This window comes from Stegodyphus dumicola, chromosome 6 (genome assembly GCF_044657685.1).
Source record: "Stegodyphus dumicola isolate Sdum_Otavi_A_Nest chromosome 6, ASM4465768v1".
In the NCBI taxonomy this organism is placed as follows: Eukaryota; Metazoa; Arthropoda; class Arachnida; order Araneae; family Eresidae; genus Stegodyphus; species Stegodyphus dumicola.
The window spans coordinates 182374600-182391261 of NC_140773.1; the positions used below are offsets into that span (position 1 = coordinate 182374600).

Consider the following 16662-nt stretch of genomic DNA (forward strand, 5'->3'; position numbering starts at 1 on the left):
TCAAAAACTTGATGATGACCCAATAAATCGTTGTGACCGAAGCGACACCGCGGACCCGAAATAATTCTTGATTTAAATAACTTGTCTCATTTTAGGTAAGCTTTTTGTCTTCTAAAGATGAATTTCAACTAATTTCAAATTCAGAATGCCCGGCTGCTCTTCCTCCTGGTTAAAAGCTTTCTAGGCAACGCTAATGGGCATTCTATTTATTTTCTTTCGTGTGTATTTTAATAGAGGTTAAACCTCTATGTGTTATTTTAAGATATCTTTCTGTTTACCTTTGGCAACAGAACACGAGATAAAAAAGAAAAAATATTTAATTTAAATTGTGATTAGGAAAGCTGAATAAATAATTAAAAAAATTTCTGCAATAAGAAAATATTTTGTGATTTTCCCATTCTTTCATAGATAGGCTGAACTGTTTTTCGAATTTGCATGTTAATTATTGTTGTTTTTGTGCGGAGCTATGAAATATGTCTGACATATGTAAACTTTGGCACATTATGGGAAATATTGCTGTCAGATTGTAGAAATCTGTCATTTATCCCTTACTTGTATTATTTTTCTAAAAGTATTTTTTATAAGAATAAAATATATGTTTTGGAAATAAAGTCATGCTAATTACAAGTAAGTATGCTAATAAGTTTCATTTTGTGGACAGTGGCTTTGACATCAAGCGCCACATAACTCTAGTTTCCCCCCCCTTCAGTTAAATTTTTTGAAAGTTTTGTAATATAAATTTTGCATATTGTGTATAAATATTCTTCTCTGAGATTTTATGTATTTATTTTCTGTTGATTAGTTATTTTAGATGTTTTTGATGATCGGAAAAAATTAATTAATTAATTTCTGTGGTATCCAATTAAAAAATGAAATATCCTACAAATTAAGAATTAAAAAATCATTTTAAATATTGTACGCTGTGGGTTAATAATATAAGCTAGGAACAAGTTTTATTTTGTTGAAGATTGTTAATTTTAATGGCTATCAGTAATTATTTTAAGACTTATTTTTACAAAATGCATTTATTGTCAATAAACTGCGTACGTTTTTTATACTTAATTGCAGTGAATTAAAAATGTTAATGGCTTTATAGGCGGTTTAGCTTATTAAAATAGGAATGATCTTTGCAGTTTCATGCAGAGCAGATAAGCAGTTTAGCTGCTATACGTAATAGTTTATTCAGTTACCGTATATGAATACAGATTTTTGCTTAGCATTACAAACCAGTTTAAAGAAATAGCTCTTGTATCGTTAAATGAATGGTAGGGTATGAAAGAGATGCTGTATTGCTGTCTCAGTGACTGAAATCTGTTTATGAAATTATTCAAAGCATATATGTGAAAAACTGAACGGAAATTGGCAGTTTTGTTTGTAACTAACATTGTTTGTAACGAAAGTATTTAATAATTAATGTATTTTATATATAGCAAATATTTTTGTGTCCATTAGGAATTAAAATTTAGTGTATCTTTTTCGTAATGTGAGTGAATGCTAATTAGTAAATATAATTCTTGTTGTTAAAGGAAAGTTTTGACACTATGTGTTAATTAATGACAATGGAGATGGTAATGCAGAATTCTTAAATATAATAATTTTAATCTGCAACATTTTAAACTACGATATTCAGTTCCTCTTAATAAAATTAGTTTGATTCTAATTTCATGCACCAAAGTAAATAAATTCTGTAAATCTTGTGAATGTAACCAAACATCCTTCAAATCAATTCTGGGCTGTCATTTTCAGAGTTGTATTTCCTAAAAATTTTTTCTTTGGTGATGTATAATTCAGAACATATTCAGTTGACCCCTCAGTAACATGAGTTAATATAAGATAGATTTGTATATCAGGCAGTAAAATGTGAACTTGTTTATATAACATGGTAAAAGAATGAGACAGGTGTTGCAATTTTATAAAATTTTAGCTCCAGTAATTAGTATAACCATTTGCTGGTTATTGAAATGCAGTTATCTTGAGAAGCACATTACCTTGGAGACTGGCTCATGAAGACAGAGTGAAAATTTTATTTTTACATTGAATATGAAAAAAAAAAGAGAACACAGAAAATTGTCTTAGAAAGAGAGAGAGGAGCAAAGATTTACCAAAGTGACGTATGAAAAAATAAAATTCCTTGTTAGTTTGACAAACATGTGCCACAGAGAAGAACTCTAAGAAGAGCAGAAAATTTATATCTCTCTGAGAGAAAATTAAAATTTTGGATAGATTAAAATCTAGTGAAAATCACATATTTTGTAGTAAAGAAGATGTGCAAAGTAACAGTAATAAATTGTTGAAAGCACAAGAAGATACCGTTTTAAACAAGGAAAATAATAGAGAGGAAACAAGTCAGCCCAACCAATATTAAAAAGCGGATGCCATTGGAACCTAATTATGGATAGTTTTAACAGTGAATAAAAGTTAAAAAAAAAAAAAAAAAAAAAAAAATAGATGTTTTATTTAATGCAAAATGAGGGGGGAAATATCAGTGTGTTTTGGAAAGAGTTGAAAAATATTTTAACTCTTACATAATAAATATTTATTTTACATCTTTGTTATGTAGTATCTGTCTGTATAAATGTATGTTTATGCATAAGTAAACTTTATATGAGCTGCTTATTTGCCAAAACGATTAAGTCCATAAAAGAAAAGGTGGAAAATATGTATTGATAAATGTTTGTACATTTCTTGTGAAAAAAAGTTTGTTATTAATAGCCATTAAAATTGTTGGCATGCAATGTCTTAAACTTGATTACTAAAAAAAGTTATTTTAAACAGCTAACTGCTTTGGGTGCTTTGAATGACTCGTGTATAGTGTATGTATCTAAGTGACTCGTACAACACGGATTCATATAATGTAGAATGTATGTACTGTGTCAAAGGGGGAGGAAGATTCTTTTCATTTCATCGCGTAATAAATTCCAATGTCTTGTCAGAAAACTACTAATGGTAAATATATAAAAAATAATACAATAAGGCAATTGCAATTTATATAAAAAATAATACAATATTTATTTGCAAGTTATCACTGTTTCTTGGCATTAATTTCACGGTTGTGGTTGTATTCAAGTATCCAAGTTTCAGATTTTTAAAATGACAGATATTTTTTTAGCTAAAAATTAAAGGGTTCATGATTTATTAACTTCTAATATATATACAGTCAAAAGTCGTTAATTTGGACACCCATAATCTGGACCTCAAAGCTACAAACTTTCTGCGCATGCGTCACATTGACGCATGCACATAGGCGTTTCCGCATGTGCGTAAGACCTTTACGGCTGCGAATATGCGTGTGCGCATGCGCATAATACGTTTATGCATGCGCGTTTAATGCATAACGGACGGTATAAGCTAAGCTAAAATTATCTAATTCAGTTAATGTTGCAGATTGCGTTGTTCCTTGATCTTCGAATTGGATCTGGCTTATTATTTTTTTCAGACTGTTAGAGCAATTTTATAACAGTAAGCTTGAACTTTCGATTATGTCAAATAGAATTTCTGATATATATTTACTAATATGTAAAGGATCTACAAAGCGAAAATATGTTTTGAAGTCCATTAAACAAAAAGTGGAATTGCTGCAAAAAATGGATAAAGGCATAATCCTTTGTTTATCTAACCATTCCGAAATCTGTTTATCAATTTCAAGCTGCTCTACGGCGGGAAGGGGGCGGCGCGCAATGAATTGGAAGTTGATCTGTCAGCACTATCCTTATCTTCAGGGCAGATGTTTTTATTTTATTTGGATTATAATTCCTTACTAAATGTAGTATTTCATCTCGATGTACTCTGTCTTTGATAGGATTTAAATCAAATTCCTCGTCGTTATAATTTGCTTCTGATAGTGAAGAAAGTGACATAGAGGTTATTGAAAACGAAAAAATTTCTATTGACAAATTAGTCGGTATTCTCAACACAGCAATTATAGGACTTGAACAGCAGAACTTTGTAACTGAATAAGAAATTATGTCTGTTTATAGAATTAAAGAGAAAATATTATCACATAAAACGAAGCAACTTAAACAACTTACATTGAAGGAAATGTTTAATAAAGTAAACAAATAAATATTAAGCCTTTTTTTTAGAAATTTTGATACCCTTTAGATCATAATTGTTCTTTATTTCATAAATTATGGTTTCATATTTTTAATTTTATAATTTCTGCATGCCATCTTACCAGATTTAAATTGATGATCTATAATCCGGAAATATCGATAATCCGGAATCGCCGAAGTCCTGACGTGTCCGGATTAACGACTTTTGACTGTATATGTAGCTGAATATTTATTTATGATGCACAGTACACAATACGCGATGTACTTCCTAACTGGCATACAAGAAATTTTTTCCCATCAGTCAAATTCACTGCAGTTATGTAACCAATCATGTGATAATAGAGGTTCCATAGCATTCAACTACCATTAACGAAACAACCACTTCGGGATAATCCAAGGGACACCCTTAAATATACTTTAACCGAAGGTATGTGCTAGTAAGGTCCATTGCTAAATGAAAGTGTTACCTGAGGTCATCTTAATACGTGAATAATTAGGATAAGTAAAACAGATGAGAAAATAAGAAAATTTATCGTTTTTTTTATTTATTTGTTTTATTTTTTAAAATTTTTAATGTGTGCTTTTAAATACTCTTTTACGTTGTAAGATTCAAAAGTTCTCGGACTGAGTCTGTACTGTAAAAATTTTTTGCAATAGTGCGACTATGAGAACATTTTTGTGTTACTATGTTCCCCCTTTCTCTAAAAGTGCTTTGTTCCAAATCACATAGTCGAAAGCTCGCGGCAACAGTGTTTTTTGTAGGCAGGTGCATTTAGTAACTGGCAATAGAAAGAAATGGTGTCAGTTGAGCAGAGAATCAATAGCAAATTTTGTCTTTGCTTGGGAAAGAGTGCTGTGGAGACTTTCGAAAGCTTAAAGTATGTGTTTGGAAGTGAAACGTTATCGAGAACGCAAGCTCTTGAGTGGCATCATCGTTTCAGAGAAGGCAGGGAAAGTGCCGAAAATGACAAACGCTGTGGCCGTCCTGTGACTTTGTGCACTGATGAAAATATCAAAAAGGTGTCTGCGGAGGCAGCAAAAAATTTGCCAAATAACAAAATCAGTAGGGATATCAGAGGCCACATGTCAGCAGATACTGACTAAGGATCTTAACATGCATAGGATGTGTCAATACATCGTTCCCTGCATTTTAAATATAGATCAAATGGGAATTCAAATGGAAATGGTGGGAGACTTAATCTCGGCTGTTGACAAAAATCCTTCCCTACTTGGCAGAATTGTTTGAGACGAGAAATGGTGTTTTTTGTACTACCTGCAAACCAAGAGAGCATCAGCAACGTGCAAATCACCACAATCTTCATGGAAGCAGAAATTCCGCCAAGATCGCTCTAAAGGAAAGGTCATGTTAGAGGTACTCTTCGATATCCAGGGCATTGTGCATCTAGAATTTATCCCTGAACTATGCACTGTGAACAAAGAACTTTACATCAAAATCCTGTGTCATTTGCATGAATCGATTCGGGGGAAGAGACCAAAAATGTGGGCTGAGCAGTCATGGGTGCTGTTGCATGATAACGCTTCTGCTCACTGATCCGTAGTCTTCAATGACTTTCTTGTGAAAATGTAAACAACTGTTTTGACTCATCCTTCGTACTCACCTGATCTTACAACCTGCAATTTCTTCCTATTTCCTGAATTGGCAAGACACTTGCAAGGTCATCGATTTCAATATTCAGATGAAGTTAAATGTGCATCGCAGGCTGAATTAAAGAACATGGCCAAAAATGGATTCCAGATATGCTTCATTGAACTTTACAGGCACTGGCAAAAGTGTGTTATTGAACAAGGGTCTTATTTTGAAGGAGGATATGTTTCTGCAATTTAATTCATAATATTTTTTGTGTTATAGATTCGGTCTGGGAACTTTTGAATCCTACCTTATATTACACTATTTATTTATTGCTAATAGTGCTTTGCCATAATTAAATAAAACAAAATCGAATTTACTGCTATTATCAATTTTAATAAAACATTCATAAAAATCAAAAAAAGTTTGAGAAAGAAGTTATGTTTGTGATGAGATGATTTGTGATATTATCATTTTAATGATAATATTTGGAATTGTTATTCAACTTTTTTTTTTTTTTTTTTTTTTTTTTTTTGTGGTTAGTAATGTGTGAAATTCTACTATAAAAATTCTTTCATTTTTTTTAGAATGCCTCTGATAATAAATGGCATACTTCTGGAAGAGCTACCACCTGATACTAGAACGCTCTTTGAGACTTATCCACATTTAAAGGTTTGTATGATAAAATCTGAGTTTTTCTTATTGTTGATCAAACATTTGTTTAGCTTAAATGACTGAATTAAAATTTTTTCAGGATGTTGCTGCTGCACTTATAGCTCAAGTTCCTAAAGTAATTGGTCCTGTTGGCCTTTTATATGTGCATCAAAGGGAATATGCAGTTACTTCACCTCATGATAGTATGTTTCTCTTTCTCTCTTTTTTAATGTAAATTTGAATGATTTTGAATTTAAACAAATGCTATTATATATTTTATTATTTATTTATTTTATTTACAGAACACATCAGTGTTGTAGGTACAGATGACGCAACAACTTGCAGCATGGTTGTCTTGCGGCATACTGGTTTGTAAATTAGATTTTTTAAAGACCTTTTTTTAAATTCATTTTTTAAAATATGCATAAAATATGTGAGCATTTATGAAAAAAAAAAGATTGCATAATGATTTATTGTAAATGAAAAAAGGGAAACGAAATTAAGAAATAGGTATTAATTGTATAGTGTTAAAAATTGCAGTGTTCAAAGTTCATACATTTTAGATTCATATACAAGTTTGCAAACAGTGTGAAAATACTGTTCATCCTTCATTTACTTGGGCTTTATTATATTACTGTACCAGAATCCTATACTTGTCTGAATATCAAACCATAATTGCTATGGTAAAATACTGCATGGTTATTTTTTCTTTGAGGGAATTAGTTTCATTAACATTAGCAATAAATCCTGAACTTATTGTAATTGAATACATATTGCTTATTTATTCAATTATTTAGTGCATTATTGCATAATTCCTTTTACAGTCCACATTTGTGTGATCAAATAATATGTCTAGTACTAGCAAAATTTTTTGTTTGTTATTTCCTTAGTCCATAAGCAAATAAATCATGGTCTGGTAACCAAAGGGATCTGTCTTCCTATAAATCATTTTTCTATCCCTCAAAGAGTTCAGTTTGTTGCATACACACTGTACCATTGCATTAACAAAATAATGTAAAATACTAAAATATGGAAGAATTATTTTCTCGGAAAAAACTTTAGCTTCTTTTCTTACCGTGGTAAATTTCAGGTTTTCATAATTATTTTGAAATTAACAAATATAGAATTGAAAACTAAAATGTAATTAAATGTCTCTTCTTTCAGTAGTGCTAAAAATATTTTTTTTATTTGTATCTTATTCAAATACAAGAGCATTGGTAAACAACAAAAGGACAATAACATGCTGATAATATCTATCTTTATGTTGCAACCATGTCTTTAACCCAGATCTGAATTAGCCATTAAATAAAGTAAGCACATGCTTAGGGCATCAAGGAAAAGGTGTACCACAGAAAGGTGCTTAAAGCCTAAAAGAAAGCAGCCATCATAAAAATTTCCCATTCCCTGTTTTACTATGGAATGTGTAATGCATCTAAACTAAAACCGAGAGAGAAGAAATGTGAAAAAAATAGGCGCTAATGTATGTACGAGCACCAAAACCTCTTAGGTACTTACAGCCTCTAAAAGTCTTAATCTGGCTCTGTTTTAACTATTGGTATACTGTTAAGCTTAAAATGGGCCTTCTATCTTGTATTAGCTTCCATGTGTGATCTTTTAACTTTTTTTTTGGTAGATTTCTGAGATTTTTACAATTACGTAAGCTTACTAGTGACCCTGTGGCAAAACTATTGAATACTGCTACAGTCAAAAGTCGTTAATCCGGACTCATCGGGACTTTGGCGTTTCCGGATTATCGATTTTTCCAGATTATAGATCATCAGTTTAAATCTGGTAAAATGGCATGCAGAAATTATAAAATTAAAAATATGAAACCATAATTTATGAAATAAAGAACAATTATCTAAAGGGTATCAAAATTTACAAAAAAAAAAAAGCTTACTATTTATTTGTTTACTTTATTAAACATTTCTTTCAATGTAAGTTGTTTAAGTTGCTTCGTTTTATGTGATAATAATTTCTCTTTAATTCTATAAACAGAAATAATTTCTTCTTCGGTTACAAAGTTCTGCTGTTCAAGTCCTATAATTGCTGTGTTGAGAATACCGACTAATTTGTCAATAGAAATTTTTTCGTTTTCAATAACCTCTGTGTCACTTTCTTCACTATCGGAAGCACATTATAATAACGAGGAATTTAATTTAAATCATATCAAAGACGGAGTACATCGAAATGAAATACTACATTTAGTAAGGAATTATAAGCCAAATAAAATAAAAACATCTGCCCTGAAGATAAGGATAGTGCTGACAGATAAACTTCTGATTCATTGCGCGCAGCGGCGTTTCCCCCCCTGCCGCAGAGCAGCGTGAAATTGATAAACAGATTTTGAATGGTTAGAGAAACAAAGGGCCTTTATCCATTTTTTGCAGCAATACCACTTTTTGTTTAATGGACTTCGAAACATACTTTCGCTTTGTAGATCCTTTACATATTAGTAAATATATATCGGAAATTCTATTTGACATAATCGAAAGTTCAAGCTTACTTTTATAAAATTGCTCTAACAGTCTGCAAAAAATAATAAGCCGGATCCAATTCGAAGATTAAAGAACAACACAATCTGCAACATTAACTGAGTTAGATAATTTTAGCTTAGCTTATACCATCCATTATACATTAAACGCGCATGCGTAAACGTATTATGCGCATGTGCACATGCATATTTGCAGCCGTAAAGATCTTGCGCGCATTCGTAAACGCCTATGCGACGCATGCACGGAAAGTTTGTAGCTTTGAGGTCCGGATTATAGATCATTCCGGATTATGGGTGTCCGAATTAACGACTTTTGGGTGTAGTTCAGTCTGGGTTGATTTAGTGGCAAACAGGTTGGTCGTACAGGGGTTTTAATGGATTATACTTCCTTGTATGAAGTATAAAAAGTGAACAATTTTGAATTTTATTTTAATGAAAATATCCATTTTGATTGCTCTCGAATCCCTTTGAACGATGTTTTTCCGTGACATCTGTATTTACGAACAGAATAAAAGCCTTTTTTTTTTGTTTGTTTGTTCTAAAACAAATTAAAAAATGGATTCAGAAGAGATTTTCACTGACATATATCTTGCATAATCAAAAAAGAGTAGCCATAGAACGTTGAAAATTTTTTTTATGAGACTGCTGTAACATGTAGTTGTGTCTATCCCTTTTTTGTTGTAATCGACAACACCAAATATATATAAATATTTCTGTATAACCACACTGTTATTCGGCTCAGTGAGCTCAGTATTTTATTTGTATATTTTGGTAAATTATGCATTTTTTGCTTTAAGAGTGATTGAATTACGTTGTTCTTATGTTCTTAAGTTTTATACCTTTAGTTAATTTATATACAATATTTGTAGGATTATCAACAACTTAAAAGTAGTAGTAAGCCAAATGAGGCCATCATTTGTGTATATTTGAATCTCTTAGTAGAGTAATAAATTAAGTCGGTGCACCAGCTTTGGTGTCTTTTTTCCAGAGTGACCTGAAGTTAACTTTCAGTTTTGGGCACCAAAATTTTGTCTTCCTGCCTGCTGGCTGAATTTGCATAGAAACCCCAATTTTACTAGCATAAACGTGTTTTTTGGTGTTTTAAGTTTTTCTGTATTTTTACAGTTTTTTTTAATATCAAGTTTTATGTATTTTTACCTTATTGCAAAGGGAGATCTGAGTTGATTGAATAAGAAATATATTTTTAATGAAATTCAAGGAAGTGAATTTTACATGAAGCAGTGCGAGAACATCATGTGATGTCCACTTCAGATTTTTTTTTTTCTGTATGTAATATGAATACAAAGTAAAACTCTGACTACTTTGCCATAATAATAATGAACCCAAATTGTAAAATAAAAGCAATCAGCTTTGTGTAAGTTATTGAGTATTGCCGAAATGTCAAGAATGGTCCCATTTCCACATAATTTAGTTCCTCTTCCCATACAATTCAATTAAACAGCTGCCAGCGCTTCCAGTTTTTTGGTTACATCATCTGAATCTTAGTTTTTTAATTTTTAGCCTTTTCTAAAAGTAAATGAAGCTTCAATTGGTCTAATTCCATTCCTTCACCCCTACTAACTTTCAGCATTATTTTCACGTTACATTTTATTTGATCTATGTTGGCTTAATGAATTGTAGATATTTGTAGAACTTCATTTGAAAATGCAGGTAATATCTAATCCCTTGAGTGGGATGACTGCCTTTATCTGGTAGTGAGTTTTTTTTTTTTTTCGTCATTTGGTAAATATTACTCTTTATTTAAAATATTTTGTCTTATTTCCTTTGATGGTCTAAATATATTTTGATGAATAAAAGTTTGTGAAGACAGAGATTAAAATAGTTAATTATGCAAATTTAGCATGCAATTTAAGTTTCATTTTCCAATTTCAGTACCTGCAGCTTATTAAACTTACCGGTTAATAAACTCAACCACATATTACATTCAGATTTCTAGGAATTCAAAACAAATGCATACTAATCATTAGAAAAACCGGTGTTTATTAAACTCATCTCTGCCACTTATAAAACTCAGATTAGCAAAAGACTGATTCTTCACTGCCAAAATATCCAACTTCATACCTGTTAATTAAGGAATAATTTTCACCACACATAGTGGATTGTACACAATTTATTTTCACTTTAGCACTAAAGAGAAGAAAACACATGTCACACCGGTTTAGCTTATTGTTCACACTGACTTCAAACTCTAACTAGGTGGTGCTGCTGTTATGAAAACATTATGTTTTAGTTCTGGTTTCATCAACAGATGGTGCCAGTAGCTTGTCTCCTGTCCAGGCTTTCTTATCTTATCTAATCATTATATCTTATCTCGTTCATTTGCGCTTTTGCAGCTGAGGATGATGATTTCGTAAAACCATCGAAACTAGTCCTGTGAAAATTTGAAAATATAACGCTGATTTTTGTTGTTTGACTTCTAAATTAATCTTTTTAAATATTTTAATGACTTAATAGCAGCCTCCCAAAGGCCCCTGAAATTAGAGCATCTTTGGGGAATAAATTTCCAGTTGATGTCCTCTGTTGCTAAATATCAAACTAATTGGTTATCTGGCTTTCTTATTAATCATGAAGATTTTTAATTTCTCTATTGGCTTCGATAAAATTCTTGACATTATCTGAAAAAAGTTTAACGCTTTTACCTCTTCTAGCCATAAACCTTTTTAACGTAGCTATGAATGCTTCAGGTAAATCGGACACAATTTCTACATGCACAGCTTTAAATACAAAATACACAAATGTACAATCATAATTTCTGTAAAGCTCATTTACGGAATGTGAACAAATGTAATCATGAACAAAATCTTTAAATTTCCCTAAACACCTGGGAACTTTTAAGGGCATTTTTACTATATAATTTCTCATTTCATCTCTTTTTGACATATTCCTCAAAGTGTTTTTTGAAAATTATTATTTTGTTATTTCTTGGTACTTCAATCTGCACGTTTTCAATTTCCCAAAATTTCTCTAAAGTTTTGTTTAGACCAGCATTATCTTCAACAAAACCGCAATTTACCCTTCCCTAATTTTCAGTGGGAACACTTCCTTTAGCTATGGATGCAAAAACTATTTTGAAAAATCAAATTACTATTATTAAATAAATAATAAATCAAATTACTGGCATAATACAATTTTCATCTGCAAGTTTTATGTAATTTATCTCTGGAACATTAACCTTTAACACTTCAGATAGCATAAAAGCTGTAATTTTAGATACTATTAAAAAAGCTGACCCTTTTTCAAAATCTCCCTCAAAATTAGAAATTGTTGCATTAGCAAAAAACTTAATTGTTGTGGATGTACCTCTGATATCACGAACTGTTAAATTGGCTTTCTTTTAAAATTAATGCAGTTTGCACAATCAGAGATTATGTAATTATTCATTGCACCTTGATCTAATATAAAGCTTAGCTATATTTATTTCCTCCTTCATTCTTTAATAAACAATTTACAGTACTAAGCAAAATAGTTTTTTTCTCATTCATTACCCTCAATGAAAGAATGGACTTGATTTGACTACTTGGGCCAAAGTTGAAAAATTAGCTTTAAACACTGGCACCAACAGTGAAAGAGAAGATTAATTTATTCTTGGGGAGAGGGGATGAGACTCTCGATCACCAGGCGTTATTTATTACATTTTCATTTTGTAATGTATTTGAATTTCTGAGGTAGTATAAAGAAAAATGATGACTGCTGTTTTTCCCAGGCCATTTGCATAAAGAGCAAGAAAATTGTGATTTACGGTTATTAAGCAGATGTTTTTGCAAAAAATTAAAACAATGATTATTTTTCTTAATTACTTCAACTCTTTCAGAAACAGGCAATGATATATTCTCCCCCCCCCCATTTATGTAAAGGATGATTTTCGGAACATAAAATACACTTTAAACGCTTACTATCTGCTAGAAATCTTCTAGATGCATTTTTCATATTAGAGAATTTATGATTATATACATCAATTGAGGATTTTCCCTGCTATGCAAAAAATAAATCTGCTTCTTTACCCAAGATAATGTGATCGAACCAGCTACTAGATTATCTAACACTAATATGAGATGATGTTTCCTTGTCTAACGTTTGAAATAATTTGACACAATTAATTGTGTTAACTTTTCAAAATCTGATACTTGTCTTAATTTTAAATAATAATCAAAGCTCATTGTCAATCGTGATGCAAATTGAACATGAGTTTCATTTGCTTGTCTAGTTGTTTTTCTGAATTGCTCCAAACATAACTAAGGGGTTGGTTCAAATTCCCTAAATACTGTTTTCTTTACTTTATTATAATCACAGAACTCATCATCACTTATATAAGAAATTATGTTTGAAGCTTTTTCACCTAGTAAATTTAAGAGAATTTCTGCTCAATATTTATCAGGTATGTTTTATGTTACAAAGGATCTTTCTAAAGAAGCAAAAAATAACCCCACCCTTCTGGGTGACTTCGGAATTCGCTTCATTAAGGTTTTTATACTTTTTATTAGCGAATATAGAGAATTGTATTTTTCAAGTTTATTTTCTAATTCTTCATTAGAATTTTAAACTGTTTGCATGCATGACAATTCTAATTCAGCTTTTGCTCTCTCTAATTGCAATTCTAATTGTTTATTTTTCTCGAATGTCTCTAATTCTATTTTCCGGTTCTCGATTTATACCCTCTATGAGATTAGAAATGCATTCAGGAGCTTCTTTAAATTTATTACTACTCTTTATAATATTAATGAGATCTGTAATCATCATTTTGTCTATTATTATCCAGCAAGCTGCAAATAAATTTTTCCAGTGTTTTTAAACATGTTAAAAACAGAACAAAATTACAAAACATTACACAATTAAGACTTAGCATAAATTAAGACTTACTTAATAAAAATAATGACGAATATTATTTTATGGGAGTAAATGGTCAGAAAAAACTTATGTACCTACTACTTCATTACGCTGATTATTAATCCAATACATTTCTTGTTTTTGAAGTCACCACATTGAGCAAAAACAAAAATGGAAGTTTATTTGAATAAATCCCAGATATGCATACATTGCCGAGTCACTGTTCCTGGTCGCATGGACCACAAATGTTAATTAATTAAGGATTAATTTTCACCACACTTAGTGGACTGTACACAATTTATTTTCACTTTAGCACTAAAGAGAAGAAAACACATGTCACACCGGCAGCATAGCTCATTGTTCACACTGACTTCAAACTCTAACTAGGTGGTGCTGCTGTTACGCAATAACAGACAATACCAAGCTTTTCGTAGTTCACCCAAAGTGTCTGCTTCTGTAGTTTATTCAACATTAGTGTATCTTCTTGCAAATACAGCTTCTAACATTCAACCTTTAGACCAGGGCATTATTAAAGCTTTCAAATGTAACTGCAGAAACTAATGAACAGAATTTTGTGAAAATGCAAGCACTTCGAAGTAGATAAGTAAGTCGACATCTCTGATAGAAGCCATGCATATTACAGTCATTGCAGAGGATAAATCTTTTAAAATTTGCATAGGCTGTATTTTTAAAATGTTTTAAGTATCAGAAGCTTCAAAGGAATTGCAAACTATAGCTAATGTTTCAGACATTAGTTGAGATAAGTTATAAAGACTCATTTCTAGATTATGTGTCAGTTTACAACAGTATTGTGAGAACTAGAGTAAAAACTGATTATGAAAGTATTAAAACAACTGCAGAAACTGACAGCAAAAGTAGTACAGAAAAATAATGAAGATGTATCAGCGTCAAACGAATCTAGAAAAACACAGCATAATCTAAAAAGAACTCTTGAACTGAAAAGTGTTGATCAGAAAGCTATCAACATTTTTTCAAAATTGAGAATACAGTTGAAAAACTGTTATTGAGTGACATGAAATAAACTGGAGTAGAATAGTTGTTTGTGAGGGATGTAAGTGCATCAAGATTGTAATTATAAAAATATTTTATAAACAAAATTAAACAATGAATTTTAAAATTGCATTAAGAGTTCAATTTTAGCTTTAATTGTTAATTTCTGTTTTAGAATTGATTATTGGATTAGTTACTTTACTTAAAAAGTTTAAACCTGATATAACGATTTGCAGTATTCAAATCACCATACATTAAACTCGGCTGCTTAAAAAACTCAAGTATGTGTGGAGTGGAAGTGATTTTAATAAGCAGCAGGTACTGCAAATGCTGTTTAAATGTAGCTCTTCATAAGCATTTCTAAAAGGTTGTGCCACTAATAGGTTTAATTAGTTAACACTCAATTTAATTTCATTTTGCAAAATGAGATTAACCTATGAATATAAATTTAAATATTATATCTGAATTATATGGTAAAGACTGAATAATTTTAATCATGTAAAGTAAATTTAAGCCAATTTTTTTTATTTTTTTTTTAAATGGTATCGCTGTGTAGGGCCCAAATCCAAAAGCTTTTCGTGTTAATTAAGAATCTCCTGTAAATTAAGAATCTCCTGGTTTTTCATATTTGAAGTTCGTATTTTCATAGGTTGATAGCTATGCATTACTAAAGACAACATAGTGAAAGTGCAACATTGAAAAGTGCAGATTGATTGTACAGAATGTAAAATTCTAGCTAGTGTCATGTTATTTGCACTGTATTTATTTTCAGTCAGTATACTGACATAGATATGTCTGCAGCAATTAAAGTAACCAGATCCCATATCACCAATAAATTTTTATTAGAGACTGCCTAAGCTTCTGATTTCAAATAACTGTCAAGCACCAACATGTGTATGTTTGAAGTGAATAATGCATTATTATTATTATTTAAGTAAGCAAAGTTTAATTATATTATAGTCTTTAATATTTAGTAGCATTGCTATATTTGGGTATAAGAAATTATTTGGATGTAATAGAAAATTGTCTGAATGGCTTCAGTTTATTATTTTGAAAACTGACCAACTTATCTGTGTAAATTTATATTTATGTATAAATGCTGAAGCTTGTTCATTTCTTTTGATTTTGAGCTTAAAAGTCACGAAATTGCATGTTTATTGTATTTCAGGCTCTGGAATATCTTGTTTGGGCCATTTTGATGGTTCAGGGTTGGAACAGGGTGTTATGAATATGGTAAGACATGTGCAAGATCTTTCCATGAATGTTCCTGAGGGAAGGTAGGTAACTAAAATCTTGTTTATATACATGTTCTGAAAATTCTGAAGTAGCATTTATGTTGACAATTGTTAGTTGCCGACATACACTTCCAGTTACAGAAATGTTTTAAATGACTCAAAATATTCATATTTTGTAATTTTTAAATTAAGAAAATTATAAAAATCTACCTCTTTGTACAGTTTTCCAAACCCTATATTTAGTAGAAGTTTATATTTATTCTAAAGCACCAAAGTTTGCTTCTGGTATTAAAAAAATGACTGAGATGTTTAATTTTAAAATTTGGGATTTGTATGGAATTTATAGTGCTAGAAAATCAAGCTTATGTTAAAAAAAAATAAGATAATAAGAGGTTTATTTTTGTCACCTGTTTAATACCATTCAGTGGTATCCTTTTGTGGTTGACTAGTATGTAATGTTCTTTAATTTATAATTTTGTTACATTTGGTAAACTGAAAGTATATTCATACTAATAATTTAAAAGTTTTCAAGGGCAGTTTGAAAAGTCAGGATAAGACAGCCTTTCAACATCTGTGGTGAGCTGCTAAGTGTTTTCATGGGCTTCTGTTGGTAAGATTTTAATTGGAGCTTGTTCTAGTCTTTTAAACACTTCTCACCAGTGCGCTGAGCAGAAGTTCGGAATCTAGTCTGTGGCTTTTGTGAAGAGTTTGAAGTGTATCCGCTTCGTGTAGACTTGCCAAGACATCTTTTCATCATATGTAGATAACTTGAGAGAGGGTCAG

At 30.8% G+C, this 16662-nt stretch overlaps 1 protein-coding gene across 1 annotated transcript in view; it reads left to right on the forward strand.

The window, feature by feature from the left end:
- The first annotated feature begins 442 nt into the window (after positions 1-442).
- Positions 443-16662, forward strand: part of Ntan1 (N-terminal amidohydrolase 1) — a 41312-nt gene continuing 25092 nt past the window's right edge. Inside the window, exons 1-5 of the mRNA XM_035362867.2 lie at positions 443-627; positions 6228-6312; positions 6395-6497; positions 6597-6662; positions 15813-15921. Of these exons, the coding sequence (XP_035218758.1) occupies positions 6229-6312; positions 6395-6497; positions 6597-6662; positions 15813-15921 (362 nt within the window). The 5' untranslated portion in view covers positions 443-627; position 6228. The remainder of the gene's footprint in view (positions 628-6227; positions 6313-6394; positions 6498-6596; positions 6663-15812; positions 15922-16662) is intronic.